This window comes from Delphinapterus leucas, chromosome 19, assembly GCF_059928025.1.
Source record: "Delphinapterus leucas isolate spDelLeu-1000000601 "Yukka" chromosome 19, BTC_Dleu_Yukka2, whole genome shotgun sequence".
Classification (NCBI taxonomy): domain Eukaryota; kingdom Metazoa; phylum Chordata; class Mammalia; order Artiodactyla; family Monodontidae; genus Delphinapterus; species Delphinapterus leucas.
The window spans coordinates 41,573,375-41,591,270 of record NC_143147.1 but is presented as its reverse complement, the minus strand read 5'-3'; the positions used below and the strand labels follow the sequence as shown (position 1 = coordinate 41,591,270).

Here is a 17,896-nt window from a genome sequence, read left to right as displayed (position 1 = left end):
TTCATCAGGACAAGGACAATTCCTGTCTTAATCATGTGTCCCCAGAATGTAGCACAACCCCTGGTACACAATAAATGTTGAATGAATGGTTAAAGAGTACACTTTCCAGTGCAACGGCTTATTTTCAGGAGGGGAGGTAAACTATATAGCATATTATCATTGATTAGTCACAGACTAGTCACTTGCAATATTAGAAGGTGTAGATGCTGTGCTTATGTCAAAGAGAATGACAGATCTTCCATTTATGTAACTTGGCATAAATTTCTTAAGCAATGCTCTTCCAGGTTAAAAAAAAGAATAACAAAGTCTGAATACCTGACAGGTGTTCGTGGGCTGCCAATAAATCTTCGAGGTGACCGGATTTTTGGTTCAAAGGAAAACTTTTCTTTCACGCTTTCAAGTACAGATGGAGCCACATATGTAAAACCCTGAAAGACAGTAACAGTGGACTACAGAATAGGATTCTGTCATGTACATCAAGAAAATGTGGTGGTTCAATCTCTGACACACCAAGACAATGATGTACACCTAAAATCACCAATGTAGATACTATCCAGTCTCCTCAATCTCATTTCACACCCGTTACCTTCTTTCCGGTCATTTCTTGTGGCACAGACCTCCAGAGAGCAGAATTCTATTGAGCCGCATATGCCAGCAAACAAAATTTCACTCTACTGAAAGGAGGAGAACAAAACAGGAAAATGTAGGCTCTACATTAAGATGTGAAATACAGGGCTTCCCTGGTGGCGCAGTGGTTCAGAGTCCAGCTGCCGATGCAGGGGACACGGGTTCGTGCCCTGGTCCGGGAAGATCCCACATGCCGCGGAACGGCTGGGCCCATGAGCCATGGCCACTGAGCCTGGGCATCCGGAGCCTGTGCTCCGCAATGGGAGAGGCCACAAGAGTGAGAGGCCCGCGTACCGCAAAAAAAAAAAAAAAAAAAAGATGTTAAATACAAAGATAAATGCAAAGAAAATTCTAGTGTTCCTAGCCACATGCATATAAGCAACTAAGATTATCACCCCCAAACAGTTTCTCATTATTAGGCCAAAGTAAAAACAGAATTCTCTAACTTGGCACATGTGATCTTTCTGGTTTTATACCAATGAATGGATAGATTCAGATTTTCCTGATGAATAAGGGTCAGCATTGTGAAAACTTAATTTCAACAGACACTAATGCAATTTTGTTAGCTTTAGTTCTTTCTTGGACCTTGCTATTAGGCTACCAGCTATCATTTATCTTGCTGTTCATGTTCATCCCTTTAACAGTTAATCTTATACCTATCTTCCCTTCTATTTATTCTTGTCACTTATGAGTAGGCATTTGAGTTATAATAAAAAGACTCAGTAAGGCTCTGGGTGAAGTCCTAAAGAGTAAGGTGCAATTCTGTAGAGCATATGCTTTGTTGTGACAGCTACATGTGGACTACGAAGGCCGTTTCCCCGCATGTTCTTGTGGGCTAAAGCTATAACTACCAAGAGGACCAGACTGTGCCTTAATCATCTTTGAATTTCCTTGAATTCTAATAGGAATTGAAATATTAATTGAACTGAAGTTACTACAGCCACAATCTCCAGATAAGTGGGCTGTTACTATTTTAAATTAATTTTAGTGCTCGCTTAAAACAGATACACGTTGTGTACAGAATTCTGGCTACAACCTAACAAATGAGTTGTTCTTGTATTCATTAGTTAGCCAATTTAAGTAATTAAGAAAAGCTCAACACGGATTTCCCTGGTGGTCCAGTGGTAAAGAATCTGCCTTCCAATGCAGGGGATAAGGGTTCAACCCCTGGTCAGGGAACTAAGATCCCACATGCTGTTGGGCAACTAAGCCTGCGTGCCATAACTACTGAGCTTGTGCGCCTCAACTACAGAGCCCTTGCACTCTGGAACCCACGCGCCACAACTACAGAGCCCAAGTGCCCTGGAACCCGCGCACCACAACTAGAGAAGAGAAAACCCGCACGCCACAGCTAGAGAAAAGCCTGCATGACACAACGAAGAGCCTGGATGCCACAATGAAAGATCCTGCATGCCTCAACAAAGATACCGCAACTAAGACCCAACACAGCCATAAACAAATAAACAAATAAAAAGATCAGCAATACTTTAACTGGAATGAAAGCTTAGATACATAACTTTTGCCACCACAACTTTGGATTTCTTTGTAGTAAGGTGTTTCTAGACTTTTTTTTTTTATGGGGGAAAACAATTGTCAAACTAGCTAAAACTCTATAATGCCCAGTTGAAGAAAAGGTCTGTATGTTAAATCAAAGGTATAAATTCCACATCAGTAGAAAACAAAATTCCACATCATGAAAGAAAAAAAGAAAGCAATGACACAATTAAAATGAATCATGCCTACTTCCCTAACTGATAAGAGATTGTACTAAGGGGGATACAGTAACTTTGCATCATGCTGACATAAATTTAATAACATGCATTCATCTTTCCCTCTTATGTAATTAAAATGCTATAAAATTATATTTTGCATGTATATTCTTATATCACCATATAATCATACATTTATAGAATTATTACTATTCAGTGTTGTTTACTGAAAAGCATACTGTACTATGGTGACTTAAAGTGTTATTTTGCCCATACACAATTTTTGTATTCCATGCTAACTTTAGAACTGACCCTCCACCCCCAAAGATACAACACTACTGTGGTGTGTTATACTGAGAGCATTATTATTATTACTTTTTGTTTTACTGAGAGCATTATTTTAAAAAAAAGTTTGAAAATTAAGTTAGCAACAAATCCAGTGAACTCAGAAACAAATAAGGAAGAAAAAAAAACTTCCAGATGATTACTTTCCCCATATTCTATTCTCCCTAGGGATAATCCAAAAAGAAATGACAAAGGATAATGACAAAGGAAACAAATGATACAAAATCGGGTAGATATTCACATGACATGTAATTATAGTAATAAAATAAGCACTAGGCAAATAATATGCAATGATGGTCATCAGATATAAACCTATCATTTCTGTTAATCAAAATCTAAAATTTTGTTTTTCTATCCGAGGAGACAAGGTATAAATCAATACAGATGCCTCCTCCTTAGGATTAATCTGCTTACAATCACATATGAACCAATATATTTTGATGTCAAATATTCACAATCAACAGGTTAAAAATCCCCTACAGACAAAAATCTTTAGCTGTTTCAGGAATAAAATAGTTACTATGAGCTCTTCTTCTCCTACTGCTATGACTGTGTGGGTTTCAGTTAAGATGCTGAGCCAAACATTTTAAGTCAGTGGGCTATTCAAAAAAAGGAATCATATACTCTGACTCTAATTGCTAAAATGGAATGCTGGATTATGAAAATGAATTTTCTAACTTATCAACAAGTTATAAGGGGATAACTTTTAAAGAAAAAGCACCTCAGGTTATCTACATGAACTATAAAGCAAGCAAACTGAAATTTTCTTACTAAAAAGGGTGTTTCTTACTGAAAAGGGCCCATCCTCATACTTAAATTTCCCATGGGTACATCAGAAATTCTTTCACTCACCAGAAAGACCTGGTTGGCACTTTCACTGAGAGTTGAGTCATCTGGGCTGTCAACAGGTGTCTGACGTGTAAACTTTGAATCAAACTGACTCACATCCTCTTCAGATTGCTTTATAAAAAACAAAATGATTAGAAAATGGTGAACAGACTACATTATACATATCAATCAAATGCATTACATACATTAGAGAAGGCTCTAGATAGACCTCTTTTCTCAGGGTTTGACTGTAATAAAGTAGCAAAATAGCCTTAGCAGGCACAGATTGAAAAATAAGTACAGGTGAAAAGGTCAAACTATATCTTTAGTACACAGTTATCATTCCTATTAAAAATCTGGGGCTTCTCTGGTGGCGCAGTGGTTGAGAGTCCGCCTGCCGATGCAGGGGACATGGGTTCGTGCCCCGGTCCGGGAAGATCCCACGTGCCGCGGAGTGGCTGGGCCCGTGAGCCATGGCCACTGAGCCTGCGCATCCGGAGCCTGTGCTCCGCAGCAGGAGAGGCCACAACAGTGAGAGGCCCGCGTACCGCAAAAAAAAAAAAAAAAAAAAAATCTGAATATCTTCCCTTCTCACAAAGCTTCAGTGTGGCTAGCCCACTGGCAAAATCCCTTTTTAGAGACAATTTGCACAGTTGGCAAATTTGTAATAAACTTGAAGCAGAGTTTAAACACAAAGCACATAATATGCTCTAGCTGAAGTTTCTTCCCATACCTTATTTCATTCCTTTAAATTTCTCAAGGAGCAAAAGTAATATTCTACTCTGCATGAGTATATTTTCTTGTGGAGGAATATTATCACCCAGATCTAACCACCAGATCTGTTTCTTTAATTTCTTCTCTCTGTTACAACATCAGACCATGTGGTTGTGTCAAAAGAACCCAGCAACCGAGACTTCCCTGGCAGTCCAGTTAAGACTCCATGCTTCCACTGCAGGGGGCACAGGTTCCATCCCCAGTCGGGGAACTAAGATCCCGCATGCTGCGCGGCCCAAAAAAAACAACTCAAGAACCTACACAAAGAAGCACCCAGTGTCTAAAGATGGGAAAAACTGAACATCAATAAAAATAACTGCAATGAATTGAAACACAAATATGTTAAACAGCATGAGTTCATAATTATACTAAAAAAAAAAATCACACAATTCATTGGCCAATTTTGGAAGTTAGGGAACTAATTCATTATTTTGCAAACTGGGAAAGAAACATTTATCCTGCCTTTCCTGTATAAACTGCACCTCAGGTAACCAAACAACTGATACAAGAGTATCTTTTTACAGAACAATTCCACCTAATAAATAAAGAATGAATAACAATATTAGAGTAAGACAATTTTGCAAACCCCTAATGAAATCTTGGAACTACGCTATAGATTCTCAACCTTGGCTCTACTGACATTTTGGGCCTGATGATTCTTGTTGTAGGATGTTGTCCTGTGCATTATAGGATGTTTAGCAGCATTTCTGGCCTCTATCCCCTAAGTACCAGTGGCACTCCTCCCTAAGTTGTGACAACTTGTCTCTGACATTGCCAAATCAACCCTGGCTGAGAACCACTGATATAGGCAATAATCAATGACCACTAACTTTTTTTTTTTTTCTTTTTTTGGCGGTACACAGGCCTCTCACCTGCGTACCATGTTGTGAGAGGTACTATGCCATGACATAGATCATCTAAATGTTGTGGCCTCTCCTGTTGCGGAGCACAGGCTCCGGACGCGCAGGCTCAGCGGCCATGGCTCACGGGCCCAGCTGCTCCGCAGCATGTGGGATCTTCCCGGACCGGGGCACGAACCCATGTCCCCTGCATCGGCAGGCGGACTCTTAACCACTGCGCCACCAGGGAAGCCCCCACTAACATTTTTTTTTTAAATGTAAGTACATATTATATCTTCTGATCGAAATATATAGTACCAAAAGTTTAATCTGAATCAGATCTAAACTAAACCTAAACTACCAGTTTCCAGAAATACAAGGAACAGATGAACATGGCTGAGGACAACATGGGGTTAAAATCAGCAAAATCAATGTGAGGACCCCTACAGGACAAACGGTCCAGTTTCTTCAATAAGTCCTCAAAGGAGGAATTGAGAGGGGATATCTATAGATGGAGAGACCTAAGAGACACAGTAACCAAACTATATAGGTCTTGATTGAATCCTTACTGAAACAAACCAACAGGAAAAAAAAGAAACAATTGGGGAAACTGTCAGCTTTTTAGTTGTGATGATAGCACGGTGGTTATGTTTACATTTAAACAAGATGACTTAATAATGTTTGAAGCTGGATAGTTGGTATATGAGGGTTAATTATCCTTACAGTTATATATATTGAAATTTTAAAGCAAGTCACCTTGTGCTCCAGGACCAAATCATCATCATCATTATCCTACTCCTTCTCCTCCACCATCATCTCAAGAAATAGAAAAAGAAACTACCTTTTCTCAAATTTTGAGATGGGAAAAAGACAAGAACTAATACGCTAACTCATTTACTCATAAGCATATTATGGTTTGAAGTATGTCCCTCCAACAGTCATATGATGAAGTTCTAACCCCCAGTACCTCAGAATGTGACCTTGTTTGGAATGAAGGCCATTACAGATGTAATTAGTTAAGATAAGGTCATACTGGAGTAGGGAGGGATCCTAACCCAATATGACTGGTGTCCTTACAAAAAAGGGAAAATGTGGACACAGATCTACACACAAGGAGAATGCCACATGAACATGAAGGCAGAGATAGGATGATGTTCCTACAAGCCAAGGAATGCCAAAGATTGCCAGCAAACCACCAAAAGCTAGGGGAAAGGCATGAAACAGTCTCTCAGAGCCTTCAAAAGTAACCAACCCTGCCAACACCTTGATCCCGAACTTCTAGCCTCTAGAACTGTGACATAATAAATTTCTGTTTAAGCCACCTAGTTTGTGATACTTTGTTACAGAAAAGCAAATTCAAAATAGGGTTGGGTTAAGCAAAACAAAACAAAGCAAATAAACACAAAAGTCCTAAGTACTTGAGATATTTAATCATCTTAGGCAACCAACTTTAAACTAGTTAATATAGCCATCAATTGCTGCTGGCAGTAGTTCCTGAAAAGACTGCACAGAGAGACTTCCCTGGTGGCAGTGGGTAGGACTCTGCACTCCCAATGCAGGGGACCTGGGTTTGATCCCTGGTCAGGGAACTAGATCCCACATGCATGCCCCCACTAAGAGTTCTCATGCCACAACTAAGGAGATGCCTGCCGCAACTAAGGAGCCCGCCTCCTGCAACTAAGACCCGGTGCAACCAAATAAATTAATTAAAAAAAAAAACTGCACAGAATAAAGATTCTGAAGAGAGGATAGACCAAAGTTTTTGAACTATTAATAAATATAAAATGTTTCTGAATGGTCCGATATTTTCTTATTGTAAAAAAGTACCAGGTCCCTCAGATTATATGCTTTCATGAATACATACCAACAGAGGTTTAAAGGGGGGCTCTACCTTCCGAGCCAGCAGTTCTTCCCAGTTAATATGTCTGAAGAATGGATGAGCCTGGGGAAGAACAAAACAAAAGAGCAGGAAGAAAGGTTAAGGGGAACAGACTTCACTGGACTGACTAATCAGCCTATTTGAAGTTACCAATCACAAAATAAGCTATACTTATAAGCAACTACATATAACCTCCACAAATACATAAAATAGCATTATCTTCCCCACAAACCACCAAACATGCCAATCCCTACTTGAACTTCTCCAGCGTCCCCAGGACCAGCTCCAAGACGAGAAGCAGCATTTCTTTTCAGCAGCTTTAGGGAGGAAAAGAAACACACTGATGAACCTTACCTAGTCAAATTGATTATTTTTCTTTATAGAATTTGCATGTCTATTTTGCCTTGCAAATGTACGATTTATTAATTACTTCTAAATATCGTTTGGGAATAAAAAGAAAATCTTTAAACAAACAAATTTGTCCTTTGCCTGCAAAAACTGTAGGCTTTTTTGTCAACACCTGTGTATGATTCTGTAGTCAAAATGTATATTCAGTTCTATCTATTTAAATCCTAGTAGTTGAAGCTTATGGTTTGAGTGCCTATTTTAGAACCCTACCTTTTTAAGCAGATCTCTGGCTTCTTGTGTGAGGTAGGGAGGCAAATTGAGTTTACATTTGAGGATTTTGTCAATTGTTTTCTTTCTATTCTCCCCAGTGAACGGGGGCTAAGAGTAGAAGAGAGTGAGAAAAATCAGCATAGAAAAAATCAAATTTTAAATAACAGAATTATTCATTTCCTGAATTAGTCAGTTACGCATAGAGATCAGAAATGTATGTTGTGATATGGGATGACTGCTAAAGACCTGTAGTTTTTGAGCAATGGCACAGAGAAAATAGCAACGTCCTGGAAGCAACTGGGTTGCCACCATTAACTTGGTGTGATAATGGGTGAGCCATTTGATTTTATGCTTCACTTTCTCCATTTCTAAAATAAGGGCAGTATCTGTTTTACCTCTGTTTCACAGGACCACAGGCCATGACATAGATCATCTAAATGAAAATATTTATAAAAGTACAGAGGCCCATAATACTACTAATGAAGCATCAGTAGTGTTAGATTTTTTTAAAATAACTTAATTAGTAACATTTTCAAAAAGCACAGAAAAGATCTCTTGCTGTAATGACTTAATAACTGCTCAGCACAGACCATAACACATGCAACTTTTAACTGTGCACCTACTGCTCCAGTCAGCATGTCATACATTAATGCTCCCAGACTCCACCAATCCACAGCACGATTGTGGCCACTTCTCATCAAGATTTCAGGGGCCCTACAAGGAGAAAAATAATATGCCTAAAACATTCACTATTTGCCTATCATCTGAATTAAAATTTTTAAAACAATATACAGAACCAAGTGTTGCTACAGAAAATTTAGCACACTATTATTTAAACCAGGTAAAAGTTAGCTATTATTCCCAAACCAGTAATATTTCTTTGAACATGCAGCTCACATGTATTCTATTGTTCCACAAAATGTGTGTGTGACTGTTCCATCATGAATAGATTCTTTGCATAGTCCAAAATCTGTTAGTTTCACATGACCTACAATGAAAGATTATAGATGGTTATTCTGAGAATTCTATGTGCAATATTTGAATGTATCATACAAGACAATAACCTATCCTTCCATTTTACTTTTTCTGCCTTAAATTTATTTTTTGAGACATCAAGAACTAGCAAGGTTCCATCCATAAATGGGATGCTAAATAACCCTTTAAGGGTAGGGCAAAATTATCTTTGCCGGGACTTCCCTGGTGGCCAGTGGTTAAGAATCCGCCTGCCAATGCAGGAGACATGGGTTCAAGCCCTGGTCCGGGAAGATCCCACATGCTGCGGAGCAACTAAGCCCGTGCACCATGACTACTGAGCCTGTGCTCTAGAGCCCACGAGCCACAACTACTGAGCCCGCATGCCACAACTACTGAAGCCCATGTGCCTAGAGCCCATGCTCCGCAACAATAGAAGCCACCGCGATGAGAAGCCCGCACACCGCAACGAAGGGTAGCCCCCGCTTGCTGCAACTAGATAAAGACCGTGCGCAGCAACGAACACCCAAAGCAGCCAAACTAAAAAAAATTATCTTTGCCAATGATATAATCTATCTAGTAAAGGTAAAAGAAAGATGAGAAAAAGGTGAAAAACAGCTTGTCTAAGGCTCTAGCTTTACCTATACCAAGAATCCTTTACCATCCTGAGCAAGTAAGTCCTGGGAAAACTTGATGAAGTCTGGATTACGTACACAGACCATAAAAAAGATCTTCTGCATGTTAAACAAAGGTGTGACACTGTACTTCAAACATAGCTTTTATCACCATGAACTGTGACCTGACAGTTCTTAAAACAGACTTAGTCACTATAACAAGTTAGCTTATTCTGCCAATGCAGTTTGGAAAAAGAAATGAAATTGCTGTATGGCATGGAACCATCATCTTTGATCCAGAAAGTGAAAAACTCATCACCTTGGGGCTTCCCTGGTGGCGCAGTGGTTGAGAGTCCGCCTGCCGATGCAGGAGACACAGGTTCGTGTCCCAGTCTGGGAAGATCCCACATGCCGCGGAGCGGCTGCGCCTGTGAGCCATGGCCGCTGAGCCTGCGCGTCCGGAGCTTGTGCTCCGCAACGCGAGAGGCCACAACAGTGAGAGGCCCGCGTAAAAAAAGAAAAAAAAAAAAGAAAAAACAAAACAAAACAAAAAAACTCATCACCTTATACAAAGAACATCTCAGTTCAAGTTTAGCTTTAATGAACTGTCATTAGCTATCCAGTGGTTCAGCAACCCCAGGGACCCTACTGTTCCAAGTTTATTTCGAGAAAAGAAAAGGCAATGGACTATTAACTCAAATGTAGGTATGTATTTTACTCTGACACAGAAGAAGAAATATGACCTTTATTTTCACAGAGCCACCTGATACACTCAGGTTATGCATCAAAGAAATTAACTAGTCACTTCCCTATTCTATCCCTTGCCTTAGAATTCACAATCAGAATCTAAATTTGTGGCAGTGGGGGCAGAACTGGGAGAGAGAGATACATAGATACCTGTAATGTATGTGGTTAAGTACATTTCCCCCCAAAAAAAGGGGAAAAGAAAGGAAAGCAAGAAACCCCCCACTATCTGAAACATTTATTCTGGCATCAGTTGTCCATAAACCATTTTCTGTACAAGAATTTAAAACCATTAACTACCTATTGCATCATTCGATAGACATCTAAGGATCAGCAGCTGCCACCAGCCCCCAGATACCCGAGTTGGTTGGTTGCTCCTTTGGGATGTGAGTGAATTGCCAAGTCTAGCCAGCCCAGATTACTCTCACATAAGTTGAACTGTGTGTAGCAGCATGCAGTAATGATCAAGGCTCACTTTGCCGTAGCTATAGCTGCACAGAATATTAGTCTGTCTGATTTTTATGTCTGTTGTTGTTGCAGACAGCAAGAATAAACTGATGCCTACTAAATATTTTACCTCCAAAGTTATATCAAATATTTTGGTTCAATTCTAATCCTTTCCTTTTTTATCACATTAATAAAATTTACCATAAAAATATTGCTTCTAATACTTATGCATTTCATCAGTAAAGAAAACTCAATTTATAAAGTTAAGATTCACTTTCCTATTTAAGGAACCAACCAAAATTAGTATTTGGACTGGCTTCTGGCTCACCACACTTTATGTAAGGATTACAAAAGAATGACAAGCTATAAAGAGTAAGGATTAAACTAGAAAAGGTAGTTGTGGCCAGTTATCCTCAATTCTCTTTAATCTCATCAATCATAAGTACAAGTATCATGATGCTATAAGTTCTGAGGGAGCAATGTATAATAACTGACGCATAAATATGGGGCTTTGAAAATGACCATGACCTGTGTGGGAAGATTTTAAGATGATTATTTACTATAGAATTGTTTACAGTATATCTCCACCTTGGTGATTAAGCATGATATTCTCCGGCTTCAGGTCTCTGTAGATGATCCCCTTTTGATGTAAATGCCCCAAAGCCATGGAGATTTCTGCCAAGTAAAAGCTGGAAACAAAAGTGATTTAATAAAATTAAAAAGAGTAATCTACTCAAAGCAGTTTATGTATGGAGCAAAATTCCTTGAAAGAAATAGACATGCACCAAAGACCAAATTAGTGGGAGTGGGGGTGGGTATGGGGAAAAGAGATGGCATAGGATGCTGCCAAAAGGCATGGAAACATTTACGTTTCACTCGTTTAGTGAAACCATAAAATGTTTTATTTCATCATTAGAACATATTGCTAAAATTGCAAAGAAGTCCAGAATATGCCAAACTGTCACTGGTCGTGTTTTGTTCTGTCTATGTAGGAACTAGGCCAATAGTCATTCAGATCAAAGCAAATTTCTCCCACCCACCCCCAATTTTTAAATCCCATAGGAAATAGGAACTTTGTTATTCTCAGAGATCAAGTCTTAGTTTCAAAAATACCTTATAACCTGACCCTTAGAAGCCCACGCATCCCTTACTTAATACAGCTGCATATTTATATACAGCTCATGCCCACAGTATCTGCCCTCCCTCTTGCCAGCCAGCCCACAACTATAAACTGTGTGACACTCAAATTTATCTACCTCAAAAGAATAAAGGGCTGAGTCAACCCTGTCTGGATTCGAAAAGCACAAGGCACTGCAATACTGGCTGCATAACAATGTTGCAATCCTGCAGATTACTCCAGGATGGAGAGGGTGTGTCCTAGAGGACTGAGGCAGTTTCACAGCCAGCAGGACCACAAACACAGCCTCCAACATGGCTCAGAGAGCCTCCTCCAAAAAGGGCACTTCATCCCTAAGGCTCTTAAATGCAGCTTCTGTGTTAGAAAAGGCCTGAAATTAAACAATGGAATGCAGTTTGGTAATTAAGGTAGAAAAAACATTTAAGTGTTTTCTATTCAGTTAATGTGTAGGATAAACTGATTTATTGTTACCCAATACTGTCATCTCACAAAAGGGTGTGTATATTTTTAATTTGAAGCAGATGCCATCTTAAGAAATATGAGGGTAGATCCCATCCTGGCCATTGAATCAATCCACAGATGATATGTGCAGGCTTATCACCTCCCTAAGACTGCACCTTGGGAACTGGAAAGTCTACAAAAAAAGAGGAGATGATTTCTGATACTTTCCATTGCTCCACACATAAAGTTTTACTGGAAAACCACATTCACCCAGAGCCAAGGCAGGCAGCTTACCAATTCAAGGAAAGAAAGCCCCAGTGAGAATGGTTCTGTTAGGAACTGGTGTGAAGAACGTTCCACCCAAAGCCTGGGGGCAAAGGAATGATGTGACCTCCAATGGCTGCCAAGTCCCAAAGCTGCTTCTCCCTCTTAGAGTCCTGAGTGACCAACTGGCTCCAGAACAATTTACTGAATCATCTGGCTGCCCACAGTGGGAACAGGACTTTGCTTTTAATTATATGAATTATTACCTGAATCCATACAACCACAAAAATTTCACTTACCAGGCTGTGTCTTCCATAAATATTCCTTCTCTTTCTAACTGCATAAATAATTCTCCTCCTGTAAAGAAAAGAAAAAGACATTAGAAACAAAGCAATCTTTTTTTTCCCAACAATCCATTCTAATGAGAGGGTTTGTGCTTTCCTTTCAGCCATAATTAAAAGACATCAACCCTTTAAAAATAAAAAACAGATCCTAAACATTACAGGTTTAAAACTAAGTCCTCAGTATTCCATTTTTAGCAGTGTTCTTAGTCTTATGTGAAATATACAAGTTTTGGAATTCTAGGTTTTACATCTATAAACTTCAAAATATTTATAGATTCCAGACCTGCGGTTAAAAAAAAAATCTTGATTAAAGCTTCTCTAACATTTTACCGGCATTTAGAAAAATGTTAGTATGTAATTAAACCATCCTTGCAAATTAGTGAATGCCCATATTCCACATTTTCAGAACTCTTAAACTGGATGAATTTGGCAATGTCCTTGTAAATAGTATGGCACTGTTTGAATATCAAAATAAACAATGATAATAAAGTGTGATATCCTACTGAAAAATCTTAGAATCCATGAATCCACAATGATGTAAATCAGTGAATAGATAAATGGAAAGCTCTTCGTTACAGCAGAATGCCAAATAATAAATGAAGAAGCCATGATGGAGTAAGAAAAATCACTTGGCAGTCATCATAGTTAATTGTTTCAGGCAAGAATCAATGGATGCTAAAACTGTATGTGAAAGTTTGATGAAAGATGAGATATTTAAATAATTTCAAAGTATCTCCTCAAGATACTTACTAATTACAAAAGGAAAATTTCACCAGAAAAAAAAAACTGGCAGACATCACCTTATACATATGATCAAAGTTAACATCAACAGTAATGGAACAAAGATACAAATATCATGTACCTCTTGCTCTGATACACAGAGAAGGATACAATGTCACTTCGATGGTCCTCCCCAAAATGCATAACCTGAATCTAATCCTGAGGAAACACCATATAAGCCCAAACTGATACATTCTACAAAGTAACTAAACTGTACTTTTCAAAAATGTCAAGGTCATGAAAGACAAAGAAAGACTGAGGAACTGTTCCAGATTAAAGGAAACTGAGAGAGATTATTGTATTAATGTTAATTTCCTATTTTGATAATTTTAGTACAGTTATGTAAGATACTGTCTTTAATTTCAGAAAAATATACATTGAAGCATTTAGGGGTAAAGGGAAATCATGTCTGTGACACTCTCTTAAAGAGTTCAGGAAAAAAATTATGAACATATATACACATATGTGTGTGTATATACACATCTATATACACACACGTACATATACAGAGAGGGAGAGAAAGAGAATGATGAAACAAAACAATGTGGTAAAATGATAACACTTGGGGAATCTAGGTGAAGAGTACTTGGGAATTCTTTGTCCTGTTCTTAGAACGTTTTTGCGGAAATCTGAAACTATGTTAAAATAAAGGTACAAGAAAAAAACAACCGTCACAAAAAAGTGACTAAATTCTGCAAATTTCTGTTCCATGTTACAGGCTCCTGTGAAATCTGTTTTTCAGAAAACTCAAGTGTGTTTGCTGGAAATAGATACCTGTGATCTTGAAATGCTATGGGGTACCACAAATTCCTAGGAGGGGGTAAGCCCTGGAAAAGGTGGGTGATTTCCAATGTAAACTGCAAAATCTATCAATAAGACTACATTAAACAAAAAACTCTTCTGTTTAAAGATGCAATACCAAAAATACTCATTACCTTAAACAACACTCTAAGTTTTCCATGTCAGTTTACAAAAAAATAAATCAGTGGTTTATTTGAATTATATGATCTTACCCAAGTGTAGTCAATTTGATGGCTATCAATTAGCTATTTGCTCCTTTAATTGATTACAATGGGATTAAGATAAAATATTACAGATGGGGAAAAAGACTTAACCTTTAAAGTTTCCTTCACATTTGTCTGCAAAAAGAAACATTTCGTCACATCTGAATTCCTTATGTCAATGTATTTGTCAATTTTAGGAACTATTTGGTCACATTGGGAAAAAGCATTTTTCTATTGGAAAATAATGTTTTGACCAAGTTTCTGGAGCTAATGCAAATAATTACACCAAGCTATGTACTGACCGCTGAGATACTCAAGGATGAGGTAGAGTTTTCCACCAGTCTGAAAGGCATAAATTAAATCCACAATGAAGGGATGCTTTACTTCCTCCAGAATATTCCGTTCTGCTTTTGTATGAGCTGTATCTTTAGCATTTCTTACTATCATTGCCTAAAGGAAAAGAGATGATCTATAAGAACAAAGTAGTAGACATTTTTATCCTATAGTAACTGGAAAATCTATTTTGTGCTTTTCTTGCCAACATTAAACTATTAATCATAGTTCCCACTGGAGACTGAGATGGGGTAATGGAAGACATTCACTTCTTATATACATCTGCACTGTTTGGATTTTTTGTAGTAAACATGTAAATGAAAACCTAAATAATCTGTTTTAATGTAAACAGATCAAATTTATTCATATATTCACTAACTGTTGAATGTCTACTATTTTATAGGCTCTTAACAAGAAAGCAGAACCAACAGAAGGAGTCTCTAGCCCACAGGAGCCCAAAGTCCCAGGGAAGAGAGATGAGTCAATGGAGCTAAGCACAAGGTGCCATGGGAGCTACATCTGACCTGGCAAGAAGACTTCCTGGAGGTGGAGATACCTAAGCTGTATCATAAAAAGTTATTAAGATGAAATGTAGAGGGTATTAAAAAAAAAAAAAAAAGGCATTCCCAGTGCAAAAGAGGCTTGACAGGATGGGACACGTCTTGAGGATCTAAAAGTAGTTCAGTATGGTTAGAAGTGGTTAGGACATGTTTTAGGCTGGACATATAGGAAATGGAAGGCCTGGGCATCTAGGCAAAGGCATTTGAATCTTCTTTTAGAGGCAGAGGAGAAATGCTGAGGTAAGGTAAGTGAATAACCTTTGGCTTTAAGAAAGACAGTTCTAGTAGCAGTGTGAAGTTTTAGGGAAGAAACGACACCAGTTAGAAGGCTAGTAAACTAAGCAAGAAGTAAAACCTGTAACTAAGAAAATGAAAGTGGGGAAAAAAAGGGTAAAAGTGCATCATTAGCACTCGCTGACTAAGGAGATATGAGAAGAAATGATGATACCATGGTTTCTGTGTAAGTAATGGTGTCATTCAATAACAGGAAATGGAAACAAAGAAAAAAGTTTTGGGAAAATGATATATTGCTTTGGACATGCTAAGTCTTAAATTCTAAGTTCTTATACACCTCTAGTAACATGAAAAAGCCTATATACGTGGCCACTGGTTGCAATATTATTTGTAAAAGTGAAACATTAGAAACAACCTAAATGCCCATGCATAGGATACTGCATGAAAACCCTGTGTAAAAAAATTGTAAAAAGAATGAGGAACATCTCTGAAAGCAAGGTGCAAAAGAGCATATATGGCACAGCAGTAACACAGTATGCTACCTTTTGTGTAACAGTGGAAATAAGAATATATATAATAGGTACATGCTTATATCTGCAATAATGAGCACACCTAAATTAAGCCAAAAGCTAATGATACAGGGAATTCCCTGGCGGTCCAGTGGTTAGGACTCGGCACTATCACTGACAAGGGCCCAGGTCCGATCCCTGGTTGGGGAACTAAGATCCCGCATGCCATGTGGCGTGTCCAAAAAAATAACAATAACATAAAACATCCCAACAAGAAACCTATTTAAAAAAAAAAAAAAAGCTAATGATAGTGGAAAGGCAGGAAAGGGAATGGGACCTCTGAGTAAAACCTGAAGGGTTTTATCATTCATTTCTTTTCTTACCTAAATCAAATATCATTATTGTGATTATTAAATTCTGAACCATGTTAATGTTTTATACATTTCAAAAATAAAATTACATCTGGATGGGGGAAGGAAATAAAATTGAATACAACAGAAATACATAAATTTAATTGACTATTACTTTGATAATTTTACCACAAAAGGAAAAAAAAGATATTTAAATAACTTTACATTGAACATTCTTAGTGACATATATGTAAGCATTAAAAAAATTGCCAAAAAATCTTAAACCACACTTAGTAGGTTTATAGCTACTCATAGTATTGGTATTATAATTCTCAAACTATTATGCATGTATTGTACAACTAAGCAAATGAGTAAATGTACTGATGTTGTTACCAGGCTTTTCTCACTGTGGAAAAACAGAGATGCAAATGTAGGCCGAGGAAAGAAGAACCCTACGGAATTGGACTGAAATTAGGAATATCAATATGTAGCCATGATTTAAAACAAAAACAAAACTTCCTAGCTCTGTGTACTGAAAGAGCCAGGAACAATGAGACTTCAGTAGCAAAAAGTATAGCTTGGCACCCAGATCTTGGTTTCTCTATGAAAAAAAAACAGGGTTCCATGGAGAATAAGACAGTTCTAGGCCAGGGTCAGGGAAAGTGCAAGGTAAACCTGGAGCACGCTATTATACAGAAAGTAAGGAACTACTCAAAAACTAACAGGGATATGTTAAAAGGACACAGAAGCCATCTTAATGGAGCTCTCTCTAGCAAAACCTGGGAAAATTTGCGGACCAAAATTTGAATAATGAAAGAAATGGATAACACACTGAAAAAATGTCCATACTATTAAAAAAAATTAAATTTGAAAAAGCAAGTATGAAAAGCTCTTCTTTACAGAAGAATGACAATATAGAAAAAAATGATAAAAATAGAAAAGTCTCCATTTTATAATCACCAGAGTATTATTCGATTTGGCTAAGAGACAATGGATAATAAAACCATTGGGTGTAGAAGATTATTAGGACAGAATATTAACACAATCTCTTTCATTCCATAGATACTTTTTAATTACAGAGGGAAAAAGGTATCGGTAGAATGGGAAGTTTGGTGGACACCACCTTAACAAAGTGATCAAACTCAGTCTCACCAAATGAGACAGACCAGCATTATGTGCTTCCTGAGCCCATGCACTGAGAACACAATGCTCCTGTAAAATATTCCTGCAGAAAGCATTTAACCTAAATTTAAAATTTAAGTGTTTTCATGAGGAAACAATGAACCATATCCAAATTAGGGATACTCTGCAAAACAACTGGGCCCAGAGTCTTCAAAAAATGTCAATGTCATGAATGACGAAAAAGTAAAGGAAACTAAAGTAAAAGAAACTAAAGACACAGTACTCTACAGTAAAGGAAACTAAAGACACAGGGCTACTCAATGCAATGTGTGATCCTTGATTAAATCCTGGATGTTAAAAACAAAACAAAATAGCTATAAAGGAGATTACTGACACAACTGGGGAAGTCTGAGTATGGACG

At 37.9% G+C, this 17,896-nt stretch overlaps 2 protein-coding genes across 7 annotated transcripts in view; one reads left to right on the top strand and one right to left on the bottom strand.

The window, feature by feature from the left end:
• Positions 1 to 16,736, top strand: part of RNFT1 (ring finger protein, transmembrane 1) — a 34,871-nt gene extending 18,135 nt beyond the window's left edge. The window contains exons 9-10 of the mRNA XM_022552746.3: positions 14,082 to 14,199; positions 15,104 to 16,736. Coding sequence (XP_022408454.1) covers positions 14,082 to 14,177 — 96 coding nt within the window. The 3' untranslated portion in view covers positions 14,178 to 14,199; positions 15,104 to 16,736. The remainder of the gene's footprint in view (positions 1 to 14,081; positions 14,200 to 15,103) is intronic.
• The window catches only part of RPS6KB1 (ribosomal protein S6 kinase B1), a 37,097-nt gene that overhangs the window by 2,712 nt on the left and 16,489 nt on the right, over positions 1 to 17,896 (bottom strand). For 4 of the 6 annotated variants that reach the window (XM_022552738.2, XM_022552739.2, XM_089900948.1 and 1 more), the window contains 10 exons: positions 14,670 to 14,817; positions 12,539 to 12,596; positions 10,985 to 11,085; positions 8,517 to 8,607; positions 8,243 to 8,333; positions 7,620 to 7,727; positions 7,256 to 7,318; positions 6,987 to 7,064; positions 3,534 to 3,641; positions 316 to 428 (listed from right to left, as the gene is read on the bottom strand). In XM_022552738.2, coding sequence (XP_022408446.1) covers positions 316 to 428; positions 3,534 to 3,641; positions 6,987 to 7,064; positions 7,256 to 7,318; positions 7,620 to 7,727; positions 8,243 to 8,333; positions 8,517 to 8,607; positions 10,985 to 11,085; positions 12,539 to 12,596; positions 14,670 to 14,817 — 959 coding nt within the window. Of the gene's footprint in view, positions 1 to 315; positions 429 to 681; positions 875 to 3,533; positions 3,642 to 6,986; positions 7,065 to 7,255; positions 7,319 to 7,619; positions 7,728 to 8,242; positions 8,334 to 8,516; positions 8,608 to 10,984; positions 11,086 to 12,538; positions 12,597 to 14,669; positions 14,818 to 17,896 lie in introns of those variants that run through there. The other 2 variants (XM_089900950.1, XM_022552740.3) reach the window with 2 other exon arrangements.